This window comes from Trichechus manatus, unplaced genomic scaffold, assembly GCF_000243295.1.
Source record: "Trichechus manatus latirostris isolate Lorelei unplaced genomic scaffold, TriManLat1.0 scaffold00065, whole genome shotgun sequence".
In the NCBI taxonomy this organism is placed as follows: domain Eukaryota; kingdom Metazoa; phylum Chordata; class Mammalia; order Sirenia; family Trichechidae; genus Trichechus; species Trichechus manatus.
In genome coordinates this window covers 1,532,512-1,557,190 of record NW_004444001.1, presented here as the reverse complement: position 1 = coordinate 1,557,190, position 24,679 = coordinate 1,532,512, and the positions used below count along the sequence as shown (strand labels likewise).

At 51.4% G+C, this 24,679-nt stretch overlaps 1 protein-coding gene across 2 annotated transcripts in view; it reads left to right on the top strand.

Annotated features, from left to right (window-relative positions):
• The first annotated feature begins 10,397 nt into the window (after window positions 1–10,397).
• Window positions 10,398–24,679, top strand: part of CPNE5 (copine 5) — a 106,357-nt gene continuing 92,075 nt past the window's right edge. The window contains exon 1 of one of the 2 annotated variants that reach the window (XM_023734097.1): window positions 10,398–10,552. In XM_023734097.1, coding sequence (XP_023589865.1) covers window positions 10,458–10,552 — 95 coding nt within the window. In that variant the 5' untranslated portion in view covers window positions 10,398–10,457. The remainder of the gene's footprint in view (window positions 10,553–24,679) is intronic. The other variant, XM_004379411.2, reaches the window with a different exon arrangement.

Below are 24,679 nucleotides of genomic sequence, written 5' to 3'. Positions count from 1 at the left end.
AGAAATCACTTTCCTCTCTGTGAAGTCTCCATTAAAAGCTGCTGCCCCGTGTACCTGTGAGGAAGCTCTTACACAGCAGAAGCAGTGGGGGAGGAGGGAGAAGCAATATTTCTACTTCCTCATTACACTGACAGGGAGAATGGCCATTTCACATTGACTGTATAAGAAAAGCCCCCAAGGGAGAGGGAATCCAAGGTTCACAATTGTCTTTTGTAACATTCAGCTCTGAAAGAAAATGTTCCCTTTGTGACTCCCTGTTTGAAAGCATTTGTGACGCTGTTTAAGATAAAACAAGAGAAGGGAACCAATTCGTGTTTGGGGAACTTACTGGGTTCCAAGTGCTTTACAAATATGATTTCACTTAATCTTGTCGGCAGGCCTGTGAATAAGGCATTGTAATGTCCATTTCACGGATGAGGAACCAGCCTCAGTAACTGGCTCCACAACATGTGGGTAGCCCTTGGCAGGGCTGAGCTTGAAGCCCCGGGTCTGCCTCTCTCCTCCATTACACTCTAAATCTCCAAATCCCTTACAAAGGGAGGGTTTCCTTGCAATTATTTGCCTCCTCCTCCCTCCAGCTCAAAAAATGTGGACACTGGTTTTCAAGCTGGGACTGGTCATCTCACAACCTTCTCTGAGCCTCAGTTTTTCCATCTGTAGAATGAGGAGCCCAGACGCAGTGATTCCTGAACCCCCCTCTAGTCCAAACTTCTTTGACTTTATGATGGTGCTTTTCTTCCAGGGAGCTCCCAGCACATCCTCATCTAATTGGATTCTCATCACCATCTCTGGAGAGGGTGGTGGTACAGGTACTTATAACCCCATTTATAAGCTGGGGGTAGAGATACAATGAGGGGTTCAAGGTCACAAGGAGTGGAAGGGACCCAGCGCTCTGCCTCCAGCTCCTGGGGGTGGTGGGGAAGGCAGCCTCCGAGGAGAGGCTGTCAGCAGTGGCTCCAGGAGCTTGACACCTGAGCCAGCACTCAGGCTCCTGATAGAATTATCAGAGAACTGGGGAACAAATACTTTCCGTAATCAAGGCAACTTTTCTTAGCTGGCGGGGAGGAGGCAAGTTGTGAAGTGTGTCTGATGAGCTCCTCTCAGTGCAGAGCCCAGAGTTAATAAAACATGGGGAAATCACAGCAGGCGAGCTGGAGAGGCAGGCAGGAGAGCTCGGGCAGGGCCACAGGGACTTCAGCTTCTGCACAAACCCAGACTAGGGGCACTTTGCATGTTTCAGTTGCCTTTGGCAGCCAGGCAGACAAATACAGGCAGCCTGGCAAGAAAATGAATTTAGAGCTTAAAAAAAAAATGTTTCACTCTCGGTGGTTTTCAGGCCACTCCAGTATAGGTACAGCCAGGAGAGATGGCTAGGAGCAGGAGTGACAAAAGATCTGGGGCCAGGAGTGAAATGACAGCCCCCCAACATCCATCAGCCTGAGAAGGCGAAGAGGCCTGTGGCCTGGCAACAGCCCCTCACAGCAGCAGGGATGGAGGAGAAATGGAAGCGGGTTCTAGGAACAGAATTGGTCAAGAGGCTTCCCGGGTGAAATCCAGGCCTGAGCATGCCCACCAGGAAGATGTCAAGTGTGTTGGTGGGAGATCAGGACTTCAGAGAGAGACATCATTTGCTTTTAAACTTCTCAAGAAATGTGAGATGCTCCAATAAGAGGAAATTGGCTTACATCAAGTGGAGAGAGAGAGTTCGGGAGGCCTAAGAGCAGACTGGCTGACTGGGGGTGATGTATTCAAGTGAAATTAAGACCAGCAAAAAGAGAGGCTGAAGCCCTGGAAAGGCCAGGCTGTGGAGGATCAAGGTGAAAAGACATGGTCCCTGGCTTCAGAACATGCTCCCTGCTAAGGAGGAGAGGGGGGAAAAAAAAATCTACCTAAGTGTTTTGGAGGCTCAGTGAATGGAGAAACTCAGTCTGGCTGGGGGAATCCATGCCAACTTCTTGGAAGAGAAGATACCTAAAAATGAGTAGGACTAGGGCCTGGCAAAGGCAACATTCTGTCAGAGCAAATGGCAGAAGGAAAGGCCAGAGGCAGCCAAGCACAGCCAGTCTGGTTGTGTATGAAAACATAATGGTGAGGTAGGGAGATGGAAGGTCACTTTGGCCCTTATTGCGGAAGGTCCAGGGATGGCACATTTGTATTTATCAGTCAATAGAAAGTCAACAAGAACTGTCCCTGACCCCGAGCGAGCTGAGGTGAAAGAAGAAAAGATCCAGGAGATTCTGCTTCTATTTGGAGTTCTATTGGCTTTCATCTCTCAAAAAACCAGATACCATCCAGTGGATTCTGACTCATGGTGACCCCACGTGTGTCATCAGAGTAGAACTGTGCTCCATGGGGTTTTCAGTACCTGATTTTTCGGAAGTAGATTGCCAGGCTTTTTTTCAAGGCACCTCTGGGTGAACTTGAACCTCCAACTTTGCTGTTAGCAGCAGAGCAAGTTAACTGCACCACCCAGCTTTTATCTCTAATTGCTGCTTATTGGCAAAACCTTGCACTAGCTCCTGTCCCTCTCTAGTCCTCAGTTTCGAGATCTGTAAAACCTAAGTGGGCTGGATTACCTTTAAGGTCTTCTGCAGCATCGGGCTTCTAATACCACGACTGTTACGGATTGAATTGTGTTCTCCCAAAATATGTGTTGGGATGCTAACCCCTATACCTGTGGATATAATCCCATTTGGGAATAGAATTTTTCTTTGTTATGTTAATGAGACCATATCACTATAGAGGGTTACGTCTTACCAATCGCTTGAGATATAAAAGAGCAGAATAGGCACAGAAGCAAGAAATACAGATGGAGGAAGATGCTGTGCCACGTGAAGATTGCCAAGGAACCCAGGAACAGAAGCTGAAAAAAGAGACAAGAACCTTCCCCCAGAGCCAACGCAGAGAAACTTCCCCTAGAGCTGGCACCCTGAATTCGGACTTCTAGCTTCCTAAACTGTGAGAAAATAAATGTCTGTTCGTTAAAGCCACTCACTTGTGGTATTTCTGTTGTAGCAGCATTAGGTAACTAAGGGAGCTCCGGTGGCACAGTGGTTATGAGCTAGGCTGCTAACCAAAAGGTAGGCAGTTCAAATCCATCAGCCCCTCCTTGGAAACCCTATGGGGCAGTTCTATTCTGTCCTATAGGGCCGCTATGAGTCGGAATCGACTCGATGGCAATGGGTTTGATTTAGGTAACTAAGACATGACTAACAATACTAAGCTAAATACTGGATTAAGTGTGTGTGTGTGTGTGTGTGTGTGTGTGTGTGTGTGTGGTGAATGAGGGGAGGCACAGGGACGGGCAGTGACAGGCTGTGATGTCTACACTTGGACATAGTGAAAAGTGGGTTAAAGCCCTGCCGGCCTGCCTCGAGCCCAGGCCCCCTGCAGCCCCAGATCACACGATTCTGGACTAGGCCCTGCAGACTTGTGAGGGAGTGGGGCCTGGGACATGTTGGCTGAGGGTGAGGCTCATCACCAGGGCCCTGCATGAGGACCGGGTGGCAGAGGCCTGCCCAGGGGATTGTGGAAGGAGCCAGCATGGGTTGGGCCACTTATTTGTGTGAACTTGGGCAAATTAAGTTACTGAACGACTTTGGACCTTAGTTTCCTTATCTGTAAAATGGGGTAAATAGTGCCCATTATTCTACAGATTCCCTAGAACATGAACTCAAAGTGAGTACTCTGACTCCCCTGGCCCATACTGCTGAAGAGACTGAGTCTCCCTCACCTCTGTATCCCCAGTGATGAAGTAGCACAGCCCGTGCACGGGGGTGTAAAGGTTTGTTAAGTGAGAGAACAGCAGCACCGTGGGTTTTTTTTTTTTTTTTTTTTTGTGAGAACGAAATGTGTGACAGATGTTACATTCTTACTGTTGTACTTATTGCATAGTATGCTCTCAGGAAATAAAATAATTAAATAAGAATCCTTTCCCTTCTCTGTGATACTACCCAAGGGGCCCAGAGAATCTTCAGTCTCATAGCTGTCAACAATTCAATGACTGACTTCATAATAGAAGCTCAATAAATGTTTGCTGGGTGGATGGCGGGATAGATGAGATGCGTATGATGGGGAAGACACAGGCCCTGTCTGGGATGGTTGGTGGAAGTTGGAGGTCCTCATGAAGCAGTCGATGTTTCTGTGGGGAGAGGTGGACTTTTCTTTCAGGCATTTGAGAAACTGAGCAACTACCGTGTGCCAGGCACTGTCCTAGGGGCTGGAGATGCAACAGTGAAAAAGATATTTGCTTATATGAGGCTTATCCCAGGAGACTGTCATGGATTGAATTGTGTCCCCAAAAAGTATGTCAACTTGGCTAGGTCATGATTCCCAGTATTGTATGATTGTCTACCATTTTATCATCTGATGTGATTTCCTTATGTGTTGTAAATGCTATCACTATCATGTCATAAAATGGATTAGTGGCAGTTATACTGATGAGATCTACAAGATTAGATAGTGTCTTAAGCCAATCTCTTTTGAGATATAAAAGAGAGAAGCAAGCAGAGAGACATGGGAACTTCATACCACTAAGAAAGCAGTGCTGGGAGCACAGCGCGTCCTTTGGACCCGGTGTTCCTGCACGGAGAAGCTCCTAGTCCAGGGGAAGATTGACGAGGACCTTCCTCCAGAGCCAACAGAGAAAGCCTTCCCCTGGAGCTGATGCCCTGAATTTGGACATTTAGCCTACTAGACTAGGAGAGAGTAAATTTCTCTTTGTTAAAGCCATCCACTTGTGGTATTTCTGTTAGAGCAGCACTAGATGACTAACACAGAGACTGACCAGGATAATGCTATGAAGAAAAATAAAGGCAAAACAAGAGTAACAAGGCATGCAAGTTCGGTAGTGTGGCCGGGAAAGCCTCCCTGAGGAGGGCACTGAGGCAGAGACCTGAAAGCCCTGAGGGAGTGAGTCAGTGCATATACCCCAGGGGAGAATGTTCCAGGCTGAGGGAACAGCAGGTATGAAGATCCTGAGACAGGAACTTACAGGCCAGTAAGGAGGCCAGTGTGGCTGGAGTGAGGTCAGTAAGCAGAGAGAACAAGAAGATGAAGTCAGAGAGGTCACAGGGAGGAGAGGGAGTACAGCATGTAGGCAGTAAGTCCTTTGGCGCTTCTCAGAGTAAGATGGGAGCCATGGAAAGGTGTTGAGCAGCACAATTTGACTAGTTTTAAGTGGATCCCCTGGCTGGTGTGAAGACTCCAGTCTCTAGGCTACAAGGGGCAGGGAGGCCTCCCTCACTTGGAAGAGCAGGTATGGTTGGAAGAGGAAGGCAAGAGGAGTGAGGGAGGAAGCCAGTGCCCACTAGGCTACAGACAGATGCCAGGGCAGGTTGGAGTGGGAGGTGGATCCTAGGGGCAGGAAAGGCTGCTGGGCCCCAATCAGAAGGGCCCTGGGGCTTCCCTTTCCCAGATAAAACATGGACCGAGCTACCTGGCACTATGATCTGGGAAGAAGCAGAAGGGAGAGATAGAGTGGGGTTCTGGTTGGGAAGGTGGGGCATTTGGCAGGAAGACTGCCATGCTCCAGGAGGAATGGGGGCTTGTCTACAGTGGGAAGGCTGGAGGTGTGGAGAGCCCATGGCTGGCTTCTTACATCTTCCTCTACCAGAACAGCTATCGGCCTCCCTCCACACCATTCTCAGGCAGGTCCTCACTGCTCTGGGGGAGCTGACCCCGCTGTTATCTTTGGAGTTTCTTGCTGAGGGAATAGCCAGGTGACCTTGAATAAAAGAATGGGTTTAACCTAGATGGTCTCCAATGAAGACCCCTTCTAGCATTTCTGTTAATAGATGAAATCAGACACTACATCTCCCCTGCCTCCTTACCGCCACGGTGGTTTCAGGTTCCTGTCATGCCCTCTGTCTTTCCTTCTCTCCCTGGGGCTGTCATGCACAGTGGTGCAGGGTGTTCACTGCACAAGGGCACCCAGCCAAGGGGGTAAGTGGGGGTTCAAATCCAGCCCACACTCTGCTCAACGGGCTGTGTGCCCTGCCTGGCTCAGGGTTGCATTTACCCAGAGTAAAGAACACCTTTTTCTAGTTTGATCTAAGGTGCAGTATGGGCAGCACACGCATCCCTGTCCCATGCACACTCCCTCCTCCATGCCTCTTTTCTCCTACATTCCCCGGCCTCAAATGGGGATCAGAGGACAGCATTTACAAAGTGCCAGGGAGGGGGGCGGGGGCAGCAGCTGGCTCTTCTGTGAGGAACTCTGCCTCCTAAGCCCCATGGTGCTTTTCTTCTCCTTATCAATGCTGCAAGAAATTGCTCTCCCATCATTAACACCAAGGATTAGGTCAAATGAGAGTGTGTTTGCAGTCTTGGATGGCAAAGGCAAAACGCTGATGCTGATTATTCCAGATCTTATGGGCATGGCTCATTCCGTGCTCAAAGTTCTTAATCAGAGGGACGAGAGGAGGGTACGTGGCTTGTGGACCAGGGCTACAGTTGGTTCTAATCCTGTTACCAGGCCCAGACAGCACGTTTGCAGCTCCTACTGGCCTAATGGCCAGCTTGCCTGAACATCACAGGTGACCTTGGCTACTTGGCACTATCATATCCCTCAAAGGAGAAATGACCCATTTAATGGCAAAGCCAGTGGTGTGCTTTTGAACCAATGCAAAAGCAATGTATTGGATCAGGGATTGTGAGCATTTCATCTGGGCCCCAGTCAGCAAGTTTTGTGTTCTGGGGCTCACCAGTGGGCCATGCAGCTGAGGGGCCAGTCTTTCAGACCACCCCTCCTTCAGCACCCCCTCTGAAGTGTCTGTGCCTGTAGGAGGCCAAAACCCATCACCCTGCATTGCTGCCTTTTGCCTCTCTGGCCTCATCTTCTACCTCTGCCATCCTCACCCTCTGCTCCAGTCATACCAGGTTTCCTAAACACAGGCCTCTAGCCCTTACTCCTGCCTCTCCCTTGCCAGGAATGCCTTCTCAACCTTGTCTTCCAGGTAAAAGTTTGTCTTCTGTAAGCAGCCATTGTCACTGTCAGTACCCTGCCCCCATCCCCTCACCTTTACCACTTCAGTGTGTGCACTCCAGCCCCACATCCAACTGCCAGTACTTGCCATTTCTTTGTCTGAAGATTTCTCTGGGTCCTGGAACCTGCATTGCCACCCCATGGAGGTCAAGTCAAAAGTGCCCAGGAATTAATGTTCCCCAACACCAGCTCTCAGCCACTGAGCCAATGACTGATGGAAGTTGGTGTATACATACATACCCCAGCTCCCTCATCTTTCTGGTGGGCTAAGCTTGAGACACATTCTACGCTGTCTCCCAGAGTTCCCCAGTGGGATTGAGCCCCAGTTGCCCACAGTGGTAACTGGCTTGATAATGCACCCTTTATTGGCTGCCTTACCTTCCCCATCTCACGCCTGCACTCCCCACTTAGTGTTTCCTTAATCACCCAAGTAAACTACTCACATTTAAATCATTGTCTCAGGGTCTGCTTCTGGGGGGACCAAACTAAGATGTCATCCTTCAATGTCCTGCTTAAGCTTTCTGCAGTTTCCCCTGACTATCTCTCCCTTGAACTCACCAGGGCTTCGAACTGGTTCATTCCGGTTCCACCCCAGATATATTGAATCATCTACATTTTAACAGTCACTTAGGGATCTTGTTAAAATGTAGATTCTGGGGTGGAGAGGCAAATTCTCAGCAGGGGAAAGAACTGGTTTGAAGCCCTGGTACTCACCCTCGGGCAGAATTCTTGGTCATTCTTCTCTGTTCCCAGGGCCCTCAACAGCACTCCTCAAGTTCCACTATGGTTTATCTGCCTGCATGTCATGAAGCCCCATTTGCTGGGGAACTCTTTGGGAACAGATGCCATGTCTTTTTTTCCTCTTTATTTTCTGAGCCTAGGACAGCACCTGGCACAGAGCAGGTGCCCAGTAAATTATTTGTTTGCCAAGGAGCCAGCAGTGGAAATGCAACAACGGAGGGATTAGAGAGAAACAGACAAGTCCCTGCATCTTTCTGTAAAGAGACCTGGGGCTATTACTCCAGATCTGTCACATTACAAGGTTGCATGGTGGAACTTCAACCTCATGACTCACCTGCTCAACAACCTGCAATGGCTCCCTACTGCTGTCCTCACCAACAGGGCCTCATTTGGTGGTTTTAAAACTCTCCATTATCTGACCCCACCCTAAGAGGCAGTCAAGCCTCTTCTCTTGTTCAGAGACAGGCTTTGGTGTCAACTGCCTGGTTCCAAATCCTCACTCTGCCAGTTCCAGCTGGGTGATCATGGGCAAGTTACTTAGCCTCTCTGGGCACCAGCTTCCTTATCTATTAAATGTGGATAATACTGCTTCCTTCCTGTAATTATTTTGAGAATTACAAATCACACATAGTCCTTGTGAACAGACTAAAAGCCACTGAATTACACAATTCAAAATAGTAAATAGTAAATTTTTTGCTTTGTGACTAACGTCTCAATTTTTTAAAAGAATCGAACACCATGTCTGGTCCAGGGTAAATACTTTGAAAATATAACAGCCCTGGTGGCACAATGGTTAAGTGCTTGGCTGCTAACTGAAAAGTTGGTGGTTAGAACCCACCTAGCAGCTCTGGGGTGAAAGCATGGCCGTCTGCTGATTTAAAGATTAACCTGATCCTGGGCCATGAGTAAAGAGAAAACACTTGTCCCAGGGCGAGGAATGTGTTCCTATATTTATGTTTAACTCTGGCTGCATCTGATGTTCCCAGAATTGACTTCAAACAGAATCCTAACGCTTCACGATGGCCTGGCTATCAAAGGCAAGGCCTAGAGGGCACGCTGTCCCTCGCCCAGCCTCAGGCTCTTGGCCTCCCCCAGCCCATCCCCGGCCCAGAGGCGCGTCCGGCTTAGCGGAGCCGGCGGTGGTCGCAGAAGTAGAGGCTCCATCTCAGTAAAGCTTCGACTGAGGCTGAGGAGGGGCTGCGGCAGTCCAGGGAGACGCCTCAGCTCTGTGACCCTAGACCCGGCAGGGCAAGGCTAGGGCGGGCTGAGGAGGGGGTCATGACAGTCCTGGCTGGGAGGAGGACCGCCTAAAAGGTGCCTCAAGTCCCCCTCTCGCCAGGGCAGGGGCCCAGAGCTCACACAGCAGGCGCCTATTCGGTGCTGGTTGTATAGAAACCCAGGGAGCTCGGGTCGCCCTCTCAGTCTTGTGGCGGAAGCTTCTAGACCCAGGGACTGGCTCAGCCTTGTGGTCACGGAAGGCCGGGAATGGGGAGGGCGCTGGCGCGTGTCTTGGGTGGCTGACTTGGCGTGGCCCGGGCCAGGCGGGAGCCAGAGGTGAGATGGGGGCCCGCCCATGCCCTCACCCTGCCTGGGCCAAAAGGCCCTCGCTAGGAAACCGAGGCAGCCCCTCCCGGCACTGGGGTTGCCCCCACACGCTTCCTCAGGAGGGGATTTGTAGTCTGTTTCTAGACTGAGACCCACCCCGCGGTGGGGCACACACTCAGCACAGAGCCCCCGCGCCCAGCCCCTGGAGGGTCTCTTTTGCACACGCCCCTCCCCACCCCCGCCCAGCATAGACTCTTCTCAAAGGCGCCCACCCCTTGGTTCATATACCCCCTCTCTACCTCCCCCGTATGGAGACCCCTGACAGGAGGTGGGGAACCGGCGTAGACGAAGACGCACGGGGCCCGGACCATCTCTAGTTGTCACCCCCTGGCTCCCGGCATCAGGAGCCGCGTCCCCACGCCCGCCACGCACACATACACACACGCGCGCGCACACAGACTCACGATCTCATAGACACACTCACACCCGTGCGCAGACCCCGCCCGCGGCCCCGCCCCGGCCGCTGCGGGCGCCCCCTCCGGTGCTCGCGGACCCCGCACGCAGCCCGCCCGGGGTGGCGGGAGCGGCGGCTTCGGGGAGATTTGATTTTCCCGCAGCCCGGGTACCCCGGAGCCGGAGCTCGAGCCGAGGAGGTGGCGCTTGCAGCCGCGTCCCGAGCCCCGCCACCGCCCGCGCTGAGACCCAGCGAGAGGCGGCGCAGCCCCGGAGCTCCAAGCTCCGCGCTGCCCGCGCCGGGCCACCTCCGCCGCCCGCGCCTCATCCTACTACCTCCAGCCACAAGCCCCTCGCCCGGTCTCCCGCACCCCCTCTCTCCCCGCCCGCCGCCGCGGCCCATCTCCCCGCGCCCCTCTCCCGCTGCCCTCTCCCCGAGCCCCTCTCTGACTCTCCCCCCTGAGCCCTAGCCCCCTGGGCACCTCGCGCCTCGCTGCTGGGCCCCCAGCCTCCTCGGCTCGCCGCCTGCGCCCCCTCCTTTCTTCACGGCCCCCACTCTCACCGCCCCCCTTCCCTCTCTCACTTCCCACGCCCCCTCTCCGCGCTCCTTTCTCCTCCCCTTGCTGCCCCGCCCCGGTTCTGGAGTTGGGGGAGAGCCCCGGGCTCTAGTAGCTCCGGAGAAAACGCGAATCGCGAGGGGTTGACTATTTTGAGGTTGGGGGCGCGGTGGGTGATGGAGCAGCCCGAGGACATGGCGTCGCTGAGCGAGTTCGACTCCTTGGCGGGCAGCATCCCGGCCACCAAGGTGGAGATCACCGTGTCCTGCAGGTGAGCTGCCCGCTGGCCGGGTTCCCTTCCCCCGCCCCGCCCCTGGACCCGGAGCCCGGCAGCCCCAGTCGCCCCAACCCTCTGCCTCGCGAGCTTCCTTCCCTCCTGGACGCTAACCTGCCGGTCCGCCAAGATCCACTGCCCAACTGCGGATGGCAACAGCCGAGAGGGGGAAGCCAGGTTTGGGGTCGCATCCCGGAAAGTTTGCACTCCCGGCTGTTGTGGCCACGAGACAGAGAGACACTGGAGCAAGGGTCCAGGCTCCCGAGTGGAGAGACCGAGGTGGTGAAAGACTATGCCAGGGTCCCCTGCAAACCGCTGTCTGTGATCAGCCCTTCCCAAATCGAGAAGTGGGTGATTTGCGCCATCCCTCCCAGGCGTCCCAGCCTCTCCCTTTTATGCCCTCCTTTCCTCTCTCCTCTCCCCTCCTTTGCCCCAGCACCCTCCTCTCATCCCCACCTACCACCCTCCTAGACCCCAGAGTTCTAAACGGGTCTTCACCTCCAACAACAACAAAACCGACTCCTGGAAAACGATCAGATCGACTCATTCATACTGAGGTGTGGATAATATATAACAACCTGAAGTGGCACCATTTAAAAAAAAAAGACTTGGTCCAAAATCTTAAACCAAAGGAATAGAACACTGTGGAATTTTAGAGTCCAGCAGGGGAAGGGGAGGAGTATTTTTGTGGGCTATCATCCCCAAGTCCTTGGTCATGTCACACAGGGTTTGGAGGTAACTTCATCTAAGAGCTGGTCTCCCCCAGGTTCCTAGCTGAGGGGAAGGCTGCCCCAGGCAGTAAGGAGGCACTGGTGGAGAGGGAGGAAGGATTATTTCTCTAGTGCAGTCACCCTGTGTCACTGCAGGAGCCTGGCTGGGACTGTGAGGGGCATGGTGGCCCAGGCATAGCCCACCTTGAGGTTTCCCCACAAAATGCCCTTTCCACTGCCCCAAATGACCAACAGCATTTCCAGAGCCCTGGCCGTACCCTGTGTTCCAAATCACTCATCCGGTTCTCTTCCAGGTTACTCTTTCGTCAGACCCTTCATCCACCCTTGTGGCCCCAGCACTCTCTTCCAAAGTTGTGTCATTGGGGAGGTGTGGGTAGACCCAGAGGGGCTGAGCTGGGGCACGAGAGAGGGAGGGATTCAGGGGGGACTTTCTCCTGAAGACTTGGGGGTGAATATGAATGGGAAGCATGAGGTCAGACATAGCTGCCCCCTGAGCCAGGTCCTTTTGGGGGCTCCTATGACAGCTCCCACATGCCTCCCCCATGGGTCTCACACACTGAACTGTCAGAGTCATCTCCCAACGCCATTTGCATCTTGCTATCACTCTGCTGGGAGACTTCTGATGGCCCATTAGCTCCAGTCTCACCTCCTCAGCCATCAACAACTGCCACAGCCTGCCCTCCCTTCCCCTGTGCCTGAGGCTCCCTCTCAGGCTTCAATCAGAGTTGTCCCCGGATCCATCCCGCCTCCGAGCCTCTGAACCGCCCATTTCCCATGGAGATTTCATTCCTCCTTCATGTCTGCCAGTTCATATCCTCCACCCTGAAAAGCCTGTCTCATGCTCACTGACCTCCAACCATGGGACACACAGTCCAAATCATTATCTTCCATGTCCCCTGGGCCCATAGGATCACTCACGTACTGATAACTAAACCTCCTAAGACATCTCAGTTGTGTAGATTTCATCCCTCCTCCTCCCAGGCAACTGTGTAAGCATTTGAGGGTAGGGATCTCCACCCTGACTCAGACCCAGAAACCCTCTACTCCAGTGGAGAGGAGAGGAGACAGAGGACAGATGCATTGTGGCTTTGGAGTCAGACATCTTGAAACGGAAACTCTGCTCCACCACTTCGGGCACACTTTGAGCCTCAGTTTCCCCTATTTGTCATGTGCATAATCATGAACAACTAGTACTCATTCAGCAGCCTTGTTCACTGAGGTAGCTCACGTGCTTAGAACAGTGCCTGGCACATTCAAGCCGCTCAACAAACACTCTTGGAAAAATTAGCTTGCAGGATTAGGGGATCTTGAAGCAGATAGCACACTGCTTTGTACTTGCTTGGCATACAGTAGGTGCTTAATAAGCAACTATTACGATTACCCTAAGGAGCCCTGGTGGTGCAGTGGTTAAGAGCTCAGCTGCTAACCTACCAGCCGCTGTGCAGGAGAAAGATGTGGCAGTCTGCTTCTGTAAAGATTTATAGCCTCGGAAACCATATGGGTAGTTCTTTTCCGTCCCATAGGGTCATTACAAGTTGGAATTCACTCGACAGCAATGCTTTTTTTTTTTTTTTTTTTTTGATTATCCTAAGGAGCCCTGGTGGCACAATGGTTAAGCTCTCAGCTGCTAACTGAAAGGTTGGTGGTTTGAACCCACTCAGCAGCTCCTCGGGAGAAAGACCTGGTGATCTGTTTCCATAAAGATACAGCCTAGGAGACCCTACAGGGTAGTTCTACTCTGTCATATGGGGTCAATATGAGTCAGAATCAACTGGACACACACAACAACATAACATGATTACCCTAAGGCAGTAGCAGTTGGGCTCTCCTGCTTGATCTCTGAAGTGGAGGTATCCAAAGAAACCAAATGTCTTGCCTATGAGATGTCTAGGGATGCATCTGAGTTCTGGGGGGATGTGTTTCTGGGGTCAACCCTGGCATCCATTCCCTCTCAGGGGATACGATCTATCAGCCTGAGGAGGGCCTGACCCGGACCCTGCTCCTGCTCTCCAGGAAGCCAGAGGGTGAAGAAGTGAGTTTCGTTGGGGTGGAGGGCAGAGTCATTTGGAACAGAGGAGAGGCAAGCAAACAATCTGGGTAGGCTTGAAATTGTAAATCCATCCCTTTGCCTCAACCAGGTCCAGCTATCCAGGTTCTAGAGCAGAGAGAGAAGGAGAAGGAGGACAAGAAGAGGAGGAGGAGGATGGGGTGGAAGGAGAGATGCTTAGAGCACCTTCTTCAGCATGTTCTTCATGTCATGGTCACGGGTTGATACAGTCAAGTCCCCCTACCCCGCCTCACCCTGTGGTTAGCAATGACTGGCCCCAGGAGAGAAGGCTGTGGGTGCCCCTGCCCTGAGTGTCTATGTGACACCTGCTGGTGGACAGGGAGCAGGAGGGCCGGCAGAGGGGTTGGTGGGATGAGAACTCAAGGGGCTTCAGGATAGGCATCTGGAGTTGAGGAGGTCAACATTTTGGAGAGATCACCAACTGCCACCTCTCATTTCCAGGAATGATAGTTTCCAGTTCCCTTCCCCCTCTGTTCCTTAGGAAGGTCCCTGCCACCCCCTGCAGCCCCAGGGGCTCCCTGCCCTGTGCGCCTAGGGGAGGGTCCAACCATCTGCCACTCCTATCCTAGGGCACTCTTGACTGAGCAAAGCTGCCTGGTACAGGGGCACGTCTGAGCGCCAGCACAGGGCTGCCACAGAAGCCCAGCCAAGTCTCCAGTGAAGGCAGATGACACTGTGGAATGGATATGTTTGGGCCCCTGCTTCAGTAGGGTATCTCTTAGGCTAATTTATAGTCTGCCGCCAAACAATTATTTTTACCTACTTTGGTAAACTCAGGGCTGAAGTAGAGAAAGCCTTCAATTGTTTGGCATAATGGTTAAGAATGTGAGCTCTGGCTTTGTCTGCCTGGGTTCAAATCTCAGTTCTGTCACTGTGACCTTGCTTAAGCTACTTAGCTTGTCTGTGCCTCAGTTTCCGCAACTGGAAAGGAAGCATAATAATCCTTACAACATAGTTATGAGGATTAAATGGGTTAACCCATGAATAGTAATTTATGTTGCCTATTATTGACAAAGGATCCCTGGTGGCGCAGTGGTCAAAGCGATTGACTACTAACCAAAAGATCAGCAGTTTGAAACCACCAGTGGCTCTGAGGGAAAAAGATGTGATAATCTGCTTCTGTAGAAATTTACAGCCTTGGAAACCCTATGGGGTCACTATGAGTTGGAATTGACTCAACGGCAGTGGGTTTGGATTTTGGGGATTACTTGACAGGAGTCCCTAGGTGGTGCAAACTATTAAAACACTTGACTGCTAACCAAAAGGTTGGCAGTTCAAGTCCACCCAGAGGTAGCTTAGAAGAAAGGCCTGTCGATCTACTTCCAAAACAATCAGCCATTAAAAACCTCCTGGAGCACAGTTCTACTGTGACACACATGGGATCACCACCCAGCAGCAACTGGTTTGGGTTATTTGATACCTGGAAGTAATTAAAGATCTGTCCCTATAGCTGGGTCCCAGTTTGTACGGGTCCTAGAGATCTGATCCATTTAGAGATTCTTAAGGGTTGTTTTGGGAGTGGGTAGCATAGATGGTTTGTGGAGCCAGATGTCAGCAGGGACCCTTTCCCTTGAGGCAAAAACCCCTCCCCACATGGCCTGTTCCAGACCTTTCCTAACTTTGTTAGCAGGACTATAGACCTAATCAAAACTTACCTGTCCACTGTCCCATGTCACAAGGGCCTCACTATTTTTCAGGTCTCTCTGTACCACCCGGAGCATCCGTGTTAGTTAGAAAGAGTGATTTGTATTTTTTATGTAACAGGAAACCTTTGTACTTCTGGAGGGACCTGCTTCAGAAGCAATGCCCTGGTTTAAGAGCAGGATTCCACATGGTGAGGCTCCAGAGACCCATGGGGAAGAGTCCAGAGACAGGCTGGTAGCTTGGCCCTGCTGGAATCTCTGTCTCAAGCAGCTGCCCTCTCCCTGCCAGCTGGCATGGGGCTGGTGGGGCAGCTGTTGCTGTTGCCACTGCCCTGGAGATACTGTTTTCTGCTCTCTGTGCAAGTTGGCATTTTGCTGCCCTGGGGCCCGAGAGGCAGCCCAGCTCAGGATCTGTGCCCTGGGCCTCTCAGAAAGGGTATGAGGTGGCTCTGAGTGCTTTCTTCTGACAGGCGGGAGGAGGGTGACACTGGGGAAGGAGGGGCCTGCGGGGACAGTGTGGCAGCTGTCAAAGCTGGTGGTAGAAGAAAGAGGTCCATTCAGCCATTGGATATGCCAAGGCACTCACAGTTTAGTGGAGCCTGGGGAATAGTAACAGTAGCATTTCAGTGCTTACTACATGCTAGGCGCTTTACATCCATATTAGGCTGAACCAAATGAAATCGCCTAGACGCCACTGTTTTTGACCTACTGAAGTAGCAATTTTATATGGTTCAACCTAAGATTATTGTATTAGTTTTCAATTGCTGCATAACAAATTATCGCAAACCTAGTGGCTTAAAACAATATCCACTTATTGTCTCACAGCTGCTGTAGGTCAGTAGTCCAGGCACAGCGTAGCAGCCCAGCATCTCACCAGGTGGAAATCAAGGTGTCAGCTGGGACTACAGTGTCATCTGAGCTGAGGCTTGGGGTCCTTTGCCAGGCTCATTTGGGTGGTTGGCAGAATTCAGTTCCTTGAGGTCATATGACTAATGTTCCCATTTTCTTGCTGGTTGTTGGCTGGGAGTCACTCTCAGCTCCTAGAGACTGTCCTCTGGTCCCAGCCACGTGACCCTCACACAACATGGCAGTGTGCTTCTTCAAAGCCTGAAGGAGACTCTCTACCCAACCTGCTACAACAGTTTTATTTAACATAGTATATTCACAGGAATGAGTATCCCATCACCGTTGCCATACAGTTCAGTAGTAGAATTCTTGCCTTCAATGTAGGAGACCCCGGTTTGATTCCTGGCTAATGCACCTCATGCACAGCCACCACCCATCTGTCAGTGAAGGCTTGTGTGTTGCTATGATGCTGAGCAGGTTTCAGCAGAACTTCCAGACTAAGACAGACTAGGAAGAAAGGGCTAGTGATCTAATTCTGAAACAGCCAGTGAAAACCCTACGGCTCACAATGGTTCAATCTGCAACCGATCACAGGGATGGCACAGGACTGGGCAGTGTTTCGTTCTGTTGTGCATGCTGTCGTCGTGAGTTGGGGGCTGACGGTGTGGCAGCTAGTAATAAGCCCACACTTAAGGGGAGGGAATTATATAGGGCCTGTACCCCAGGAGGCAGGAATCTTGGGGAATCATCGTAGAATTCTGCCTACCACAATTATCTTTTAACTTTACTACAATCCTGTGAGGTAGCTAGTAGTATTTTCCCTTTTTGCTGATTAGAAAATCAAGGCTAAGAAAGGTTAAGGGACCTGCCCAAGGTTACACAGCTAATATGTTTTGGAGAGGAGTTTCCAAATCCAGTTTTTTCAGACTTCAGGGCCTTGAGGACTTCTTGAGGTCTGGGGTTGGAGTCTCCATGGGTATAAACCATGGCAGGCATGACCAAGAGGTAGGCGCTCTGTACCCAAGGATGGGAGACGCCATCCTTGCTCAAGGATGCTTGTGGCTCTGAGAGGTGAACCTGAGACTGGGGAAATCCCGAGAGAGCAGAGACCAGAGTGAGAGTCACAGGATGGCAGCCAGCCTTCCATGGCATCCAGATCATATGGCGAGAGCTCACCACCCTTCCTCTGCCTCCGTTCCACAGTCCTCCCTGCCCAGACCCATAGTCGTCACTGGAGGTGACCTAGCATTGGAAAGCGAGGATAGGGAGGAGGTGGGGGAATAATGCTGTCTGGAAAGCTCTGGGGCACAGGAGCAGGGTTCAGTTAAGAATGTGTTGGCTACGGTTAGCAGATAATCTGACTGGTAGTGGTTTAAACTCAAAAGACGTCAATTTTTCTCAGATCACAGTGAGTCGGGAGGTGGTAATCTCAGGGCTGGTTTGCCAACTCTCTTTGCCATGAAGGAACCAGCCATCCTTCCACAATGCCATTTTCCAAATAATGGGCCTCATTGTCACAAGATGGCTGCCTTTGCTCCAGGCATCACAACCACATTTAAATACAGGAAGCTGAAGGTCTTTTCTTTGAAAGGCTCTTTTTATCTGGAAAGCACCATCCCTCTCAAAATCTCTCTGCAGGCTTTGCCTTCTATCTCAATATCCAGAGCTGGGCCCTGTGTTTACTCCTAGGCTGGGGGTAAGGGGTGTCCATCAGATACATGAACCAAATTGAGTTCTGAGTTCTGTTAGCAGGAAGAAAGTGAGAAATGCTTACTGGGGAGGCGGGGGGTGGGGTGGGGGGAACAATGGCATCTGCCACAGGGGCTTTCCAAATGGCCCCAGAGTCTACCTGAGTTCTCTGGGACTGGAAGGGACCTCGGGTTTGACATCTCTGAGGGACTGGTTCCTCAGCCTTTCCTGTAGTCTGTGGACAGCCAGTGTTAGGTGTTTGGGGACTGTTTCTCCAAGTGCAACTGGGATGGACCCCTGACTATCTTTTCCTACCAGTTTCCTGGGCAAGAAAAGAAGGCCCCCCAACTTGGTGTGATTTTAGAGCACTACAAGCCACTTTTATCCCCTAATATCCCTCTGCTGGCTTAGCACAGTACCTGAAAGTCCCAGTAAGAGAGCTTCATGCCTTTTGATATTGAAGAATCCTGGGCAGGAGATTGACAGTGTAGCTCCCAACTTAGCTTTTCTGAGACCTGGGCTATGTCATTTAACTTCTCCAAGCTTCAGTCTCCCCATCTGTAAAATGAGAGATACCAGTCCTGTCCACATCCTGTAGGATTGTTATGAAGACCAAAGAGATGATGCCTCTGAAGTTCTGTGTAAATTGGAACGTATTAAATAAGCTTGATAATGATGACGATAATAATAGGTACCAATTACTGGACACTACAGACACATTCATGCATTTGATAATTTATGTTGATCTTCATTTGCTGTTGAGAGCCTTCTCTGTACCAGGCACAAGTCTGAGTGCTGGGGAGACAGTGGTGAACAAGAGAAACCTTCCCTTTATAACACTCACATGTGGGGGGTGAGGCAGAATATAATCAAATATACAAAATATTTATTAAACAAATAATGTCTGACAGGGATAAATCCTTTGTAAATAAGTTCATGGTTACAGAGGATGCTTTAGACAGGATGGGCAAGTGATGTTTGAGCTTAGATCTGAAGAATGAGAGAACTGGTTCTGGGAGAACCTGGAGGAAAGGTGATTCAGATAGGGAGAACAGCAAGTGCAAAGGCCCTGTGGCGGGAAAGCCCTTAGTATGCTTGCAGAACTGTAGGGAGGCCAGCGTGGCTGCAGCAGTGTGAACGATGTGGGGAGTAGAGGAGGATAAGGACAGAGAAATGAGGGGTGTAGATCATGGCCTTGTGGGCCATGCTAAGGGGTTTGATTTATTATTCCAACAGCAATTGAGGGAAGGGGTTTAAACAGGAGTAATGTGGTGATCTGGTAGACGTTTAAAAATTTTTTCTCTGGTTGCTGTGAAGAGAATGGACTAGGGAGTGAGGGAGGCAGGAATTGAAGCAGGTTACTGGCAGGAGATCACTGCAGCTCCAGGTGAGAGACGATGGTGTCATGGAGGAAGAGTGGGTAGATTCAGGAGGTGTTTTTGAAGTTGAAAGCTTTAGGACTTGTCGACAGATGGGACGGGGGGGGTGGGGGGGGCATACGGTAGACAGACAATCAAGGATGCTACCTACATTTCTGTTATAAGTGACTGACTTCACAAGAACCCCACAAGGCAGGTTTGTGACCCATACACAGATGAGGAAACTGAGATTAAGTAGCTTGTCCAGGATCACAGAATTACCATGTGGCCTGCGGGGATCCCAGCTTAGATGCATCTGATGCCAGAGCCTATGCTCTCTTCCCTCTACCCACACAGCCATGGGAGGGACAATTATTACAGTAATTAATAATAATAATAATGCAAATAGCCTCAGAAAGGAGAGCTCTTTAAGCCATGTGAAAATTGCTTTCAGACCTTGGTGAAGTTGCCTGGCAGGGAGACCGTGCACGCGGGTGAGGGATGGGATCTGAAAGGGGAGATGGGCAAGTGCCAGGGGCTGGCTGCCAAGGCCCTTTCTTCCCCAGCTCGCTCCCTGCCTTTCTTCGGATTACTTCTTACTTCTGCTAGTTTGGTGTGGGAGCAGGGCAGGAGGAGAAGGGAAACCTCCCTGTTCTTCAGTCATTCATTTGTCTGGGTGCAGCTCTGATGAGGTGGCAGGAAGTGGGGGATTGAGGATGTGAGGGCCCTGCTAGACTGGATGGGGCTTTGGGAGACCCTGGTTTTTGATAATGCAGGTTCTCCCTGTGGTACCTCCAAATGAGCTCAGTCTTCAGAGTTCAGATCTTAGTGCACTCCTGACAAGCTGGTTAACACTGGGCATACCGCTTGAAACAAGGGTGATATCTACCTCTTGGCATGGATATGTAGGGTAAATAGGGTGTCACAGGTGAAGTACCTGACAAAAGGTCTGGCTCATATTAGACACTTGATTGATGTTATTCCCCTCTCACCCCCTTTGCCTACATTTGGGGCATCAGCCAGATGTTTGGTGTTGAGTTCTGCATGGAGGAACAGTGTGTTACTAGTGGACCCTTCAGGCCCAGGAGTCTCTGTGGGACCCCTCAGGATCTCTGTTTCTACCTGATATTGGCCCACCTGTCCTGGGGCGTGTGGATGTTTGAGGTCCTGCTCCAGCTGGGCATTATGGAGTAGGGAGGGAAGGATGTGGGGCATCCCTAGATGCCACCTCCATTCTCCTCAGGCCCTTATTGAGCATTTATTATTGCAACTTAATAGGTACCAGACACTGTTTTAACTGCTTTGCATATATTAACTCTATTAATTCCTCAGGAAACCCCTGGCAGGGAGGGATTATTATTACCCCCACTTCACAGATGGCAATACTGAGGCACAGAGAGGTTAAGTGACTGGCCTGAGGTCATACAGCTGGAGGAGGCAGAAATGGGTTTCAGACCCAGCAATGAAGTTCCCAGTCTGTGTTCTCAATGCCCTACCTTTCACCCCACTTTGGAGGGATGCTTAGGGCTGGTTGTTGGGGAGAAGATAAACCATCTTTTTGTAACCTTTTTGACCCTCATAAACTCTTTGGGAATCTGATAAAAACTCTCCAAAAGGGTGCATTTATATGTACCAATATGCCACATTTTGCTTACAGTTTCAGAGGGTCCACTGACCTCCATTAAGGACCCCTGGTCCAGAAGAAGCTGAGGGTGAATGCTCTTAATGTGGTTCCTTCTGCATTGCCAAGAGAGGCACAAGGAGAAAAAACTCAGCCAGGGTCATTGCTCAGTGCACCCATGCAGCATTTATGGGCTCTGTTTAGATACAGCCAGGGAGGTGTGATGGTCGGTTCACCCAGTCTCAGCTCCTCAAGGGCAAATGTGTCTACTTCACAGACTGAGGCTTCCTGAGGGCAGGGCTGTGTCTCCCCTCAGGCTGGAGCTCCCTTAGGGCAGGGCTGTGTCTCCCTCTCATACTGAGGCTCCTTGAGGGCAGGGCTGTCTCCCTTCAAACTGGGGCTCCCTGAGGGCCGGGGCTGTGTCTTCCCCTCAGACTGGGGCTCCCTGACAGCACGGTTGTGTCTCACACTGCAACTGTTATTTCGGTTTTTCCAGTGCTTTCTTCCTTTGCTGGGATCTTAGAGACTTCTAACCTCATGGCCCAGTGGATGGTCCTTTTCTCACTGCCGCTGGATTGGAAATGATTCTTTAGGGGAGAATGGGAAGGAGAGGGGCCCTCAACTCTGCTTCCCTGGCCTTGATTTAAGGAACAAAAGAATCCAAACTCCAGGCTGCCGCATGGACAGCTGAAGGGTTTTGTGCTCTTTTGGGGAAAAAATACATTTTGCCTGTTGGAAAAAATTTCTCTTTGAGCTCTCCAAAGACAGAAAGAGGAGAAAAAGCACTTATGGTCTGGTCTTGTCTGTGCCCTCAGGTCCTGCTTCAGGGCAGAAGACCTGGTTTCTTCCGCCCTTGGCTTCTTACTGGCTGTGTGACTGTGGAGAAGTCAATCACCATCTCTGGCCTCAGTGTCCTCAGTGGATCAGGGTGAGGATCACAGGGAATGTGCTTTACATTGTAAGAGCCTTCAAGGGCTGCACGAGGAAGCTGAAGAAGCTGAGGCCCTAAGACGTGGTGACGGTGACTCAACGTGTGGTGTTTGGACTCCTGCCATCAGAAACACAATGTGGGGTAGGGGTCACTTGTAGATCTAGGCCCTGCCCCAGATCTACAAAACCAGACTCTGGGACTGGGCCCAGGAACCTGCATTTTTACAACTGGGGGCAGGGGTGATTGCCAGGGTGTGAGGCCTATTGCTCAAGAGGGTAAAGCTACCATCCCAAGACCAAGAGAGAAGGCTCAGCAGGCCCTGAGGCTTCCTGTCAGGACAGGCAGTTGGAGTGAGGGATGGGTGGGGGCAAGTGTGTCTGAGGTGAGGAATCAGAGAGAGGTGTAGGGGTGCAGGGACCTGGGCAAAGGGGTAGAGCATCTTCAAGGCTGAGATGGGGGAAAGGAAGGCAGAGGCGGAGGAGGAGGCTGAGGCTGGGATGAGGGGGCGGGGCCACTCTCCGCTACCCGGGAAGGGAATTCAACGGGCCGTTCAGATCAGAATAGGGCCTGGGGAGTGGGTGTTGAGCTTCTTTAGTCCAGCCAGGATGAGGAGGTTTGCTCCGCCCACCTGTCTCTCCTTCGTCACCAAGTGAACCTGAGTGTCAACCAGAAGAGTGGCTGGTCTACTTGGCACCAGGCCTGACAATAATAACTAACCCGTCCCACAAGCCTGGCTATGTCCCAAGTTCTCCACATATCTAATCTCCATAGCAATCCTGAGGGGGGAGCTATTTTTAATTCCACTTTACATATAAGGAAACTGAGGCATGAGGAAGGCTTGTAAACTGTCCAGGGGTGCACAGACTATTGAGTAGAAGAGCTGGGATGTGAACCTAGCTTGTCTGACTGAGGAGTTCATGCACTTAACCCTGACTCTCTTAAGTCTAAGTGGTGGTGCCTGAGAGTGACTCTGCACCATCCAGGCGGGGGAGACTCTTCCTTTATCCATCGAGCTTGCTGCGCCCTGCTATGAGTCAGGCACTGGGCTGGTTTGTGGCAGAGGTGGGATCCCTGTCCTGGAGGAGAGCACAGCCAGTGTGGGAGACAGATGCACCCACAATCTTTGCAGCCCAGGATGTGCTGGGTATGGCAATGGGATGCTGCAAGTCAGAGGGTTGCCCTCTGCGGGCCAGACAGAGCTCAGGAGAGGGGAAGAAGAAATGCTTGCTGTTAGGCCCAAAGAAGGCAGCATCAAGGATTTGAATGGGCCTAGAAGGATTTGAGTGGCTACTAACCAAAAAGTTGGCAGTTCAAATTCAGCCAGAGGCACCTCGGAAGAAAGGCCTGGTGATCTGCTTCTGGAAGGTCATAGCCATGAAAACACCTATGGAGCACAGTTCTACTATGCAACACGTGGGGACGCCATGAGTCAGAATCGACTTGATGGCAACGGGTTAGAAGGATGGGAAGAATAATTTCAGCAGAGTGGAGGGGAGAGTGTGCCTCACCCTCCTGGGTGCAGGGACTAGGGTGACCCACACCCCAGTGCTCAGTGAAGGTTCTAAGGACACTGGTCAGGGAGCTGTCTAGAAGCCAGGTGGCTGGATTCTATTTATTTCAGCTGTGTGCCTCTGACCCAGTGGGGAGGGCAGACAGGGCCAAGAAAAGCCCTCCCTTGCTTCTCTTTGAAGATAAGACTTCAACACACACACACGCACACACACACACCTGTAGGCTGAAAGCCAAAGTCTCACTCTTTCTCACTAGCCTGCACATAACCAAACCTGAGTTCCAGATCCAAATTTGGAGAAGACCCAGACCTTGGAGGAGTCAGTTGCCCTTTCTCAAAATCTCACATTCCCAATTTATAAAGGAGTTGGAAAAAGTGACCTCTGAGGTCCCTTCCAGCTTGAACATTCTAGGGTTTTATGTAATTATAGAATCTTATCATAGTATTCAAAGATAATCCTCAGTGCTTGCATTAGTAGAGAAATCTACATACACACACACCCTCTTTTTGACTTTCCAGCTCCTCACAGGGCCTCAGGTTCCCCCACTCCAGAGTTATCTAAGGAGTGAAGGGTTTTTGCCCTTTGTTTAAATCAGGACAGACACACCTGCCCTCAAACCTAGCCACTTCAGGAGGAGGTTAGCCCAGTGATGGGCCAGGCCACTTCAGTGTGAATGAGCCTATAAAAGGGGCATCTTACATGGAATGTAGCTCCTGCTGCCTACTTTTCAAAGCTGCTCGCATATCCTTTCATCTGATGTGCACGCAGTGGGCTGGGAGGTTTATCAGATGGTTTCCAAAGTGACAGCTGGCTGGGAGCAGGTCTGGTGGAGGGGGTGGTGGGGCTCAGCAGAGGGGTTGTCACGAGCAGGAGGGAGGGATATCAGGGAAGGGTGGCTACCTTTGGGAAGAAGCCCCTGAATGGAGAGACCTGAGCAGGGGCTGGGGTGTAAGTTCTCCAGGGACTGGTATCCCCCAAGCTGTTTGGAGATCCTTCTGTTGGGGCCATCGATGGGAATCTGCTCAGGGACTGGAGTCTGGGTGATTCATAAGCATGATCCTTAAGCATGAGAGGATGCCATGTGTTGGCACCAGGTTGCCGTTGCATCTGTCATTCTGTCTTTTTGTCTGTCAGTCTATGGCTCCTACCTCAGGGTGAGGGGTGTGGGTGGTGGGGTTAACTGTTGTCCAGACAGTCATTGCTGATGGCTTTGGTGACTTAGGGAAATGCCTCCTTCTAGATCTTTCTGGCTCTACCACTGCTTGCCATGTGGTGTGGTCCCTGCCCTTCTCTGTACCTCAGTCTCCCCCCTCCTCTAGGAGAAGGTGGAGCACGGGATCCCAAGGGTCCCATTCAACTCTGACACTTGAAGTTGGCTGACAGGAAGCAACACGGCCCAGTGTTGTTTCCTCTTCTCTGGCTGGAGAGATTCGAGGGGAAGAGGAGCCCTTGGGGAACTGGACAGGGAAGGTGGCACGACCCCTTGGAACACCTGGGCAGGAGCTCAACTCTTATACAGTTCAGCAAGGGAGTCAATAGCTGCCACTGGGAGGAGGGTGTGCATGGGGGCAGCGTTCACAGGAAGCTCCTTCAGGGGAAATGGAAAGTGAGCTGGGGAAGGGTAGACTTGAGTCAACACAAGATGGATAATGTGCAGATCCCACTGGAACTCCAGGGAGACTGTGTAGAACACACCTCTGAGTTGTCCCCTGGGAGGAGTGAAGAG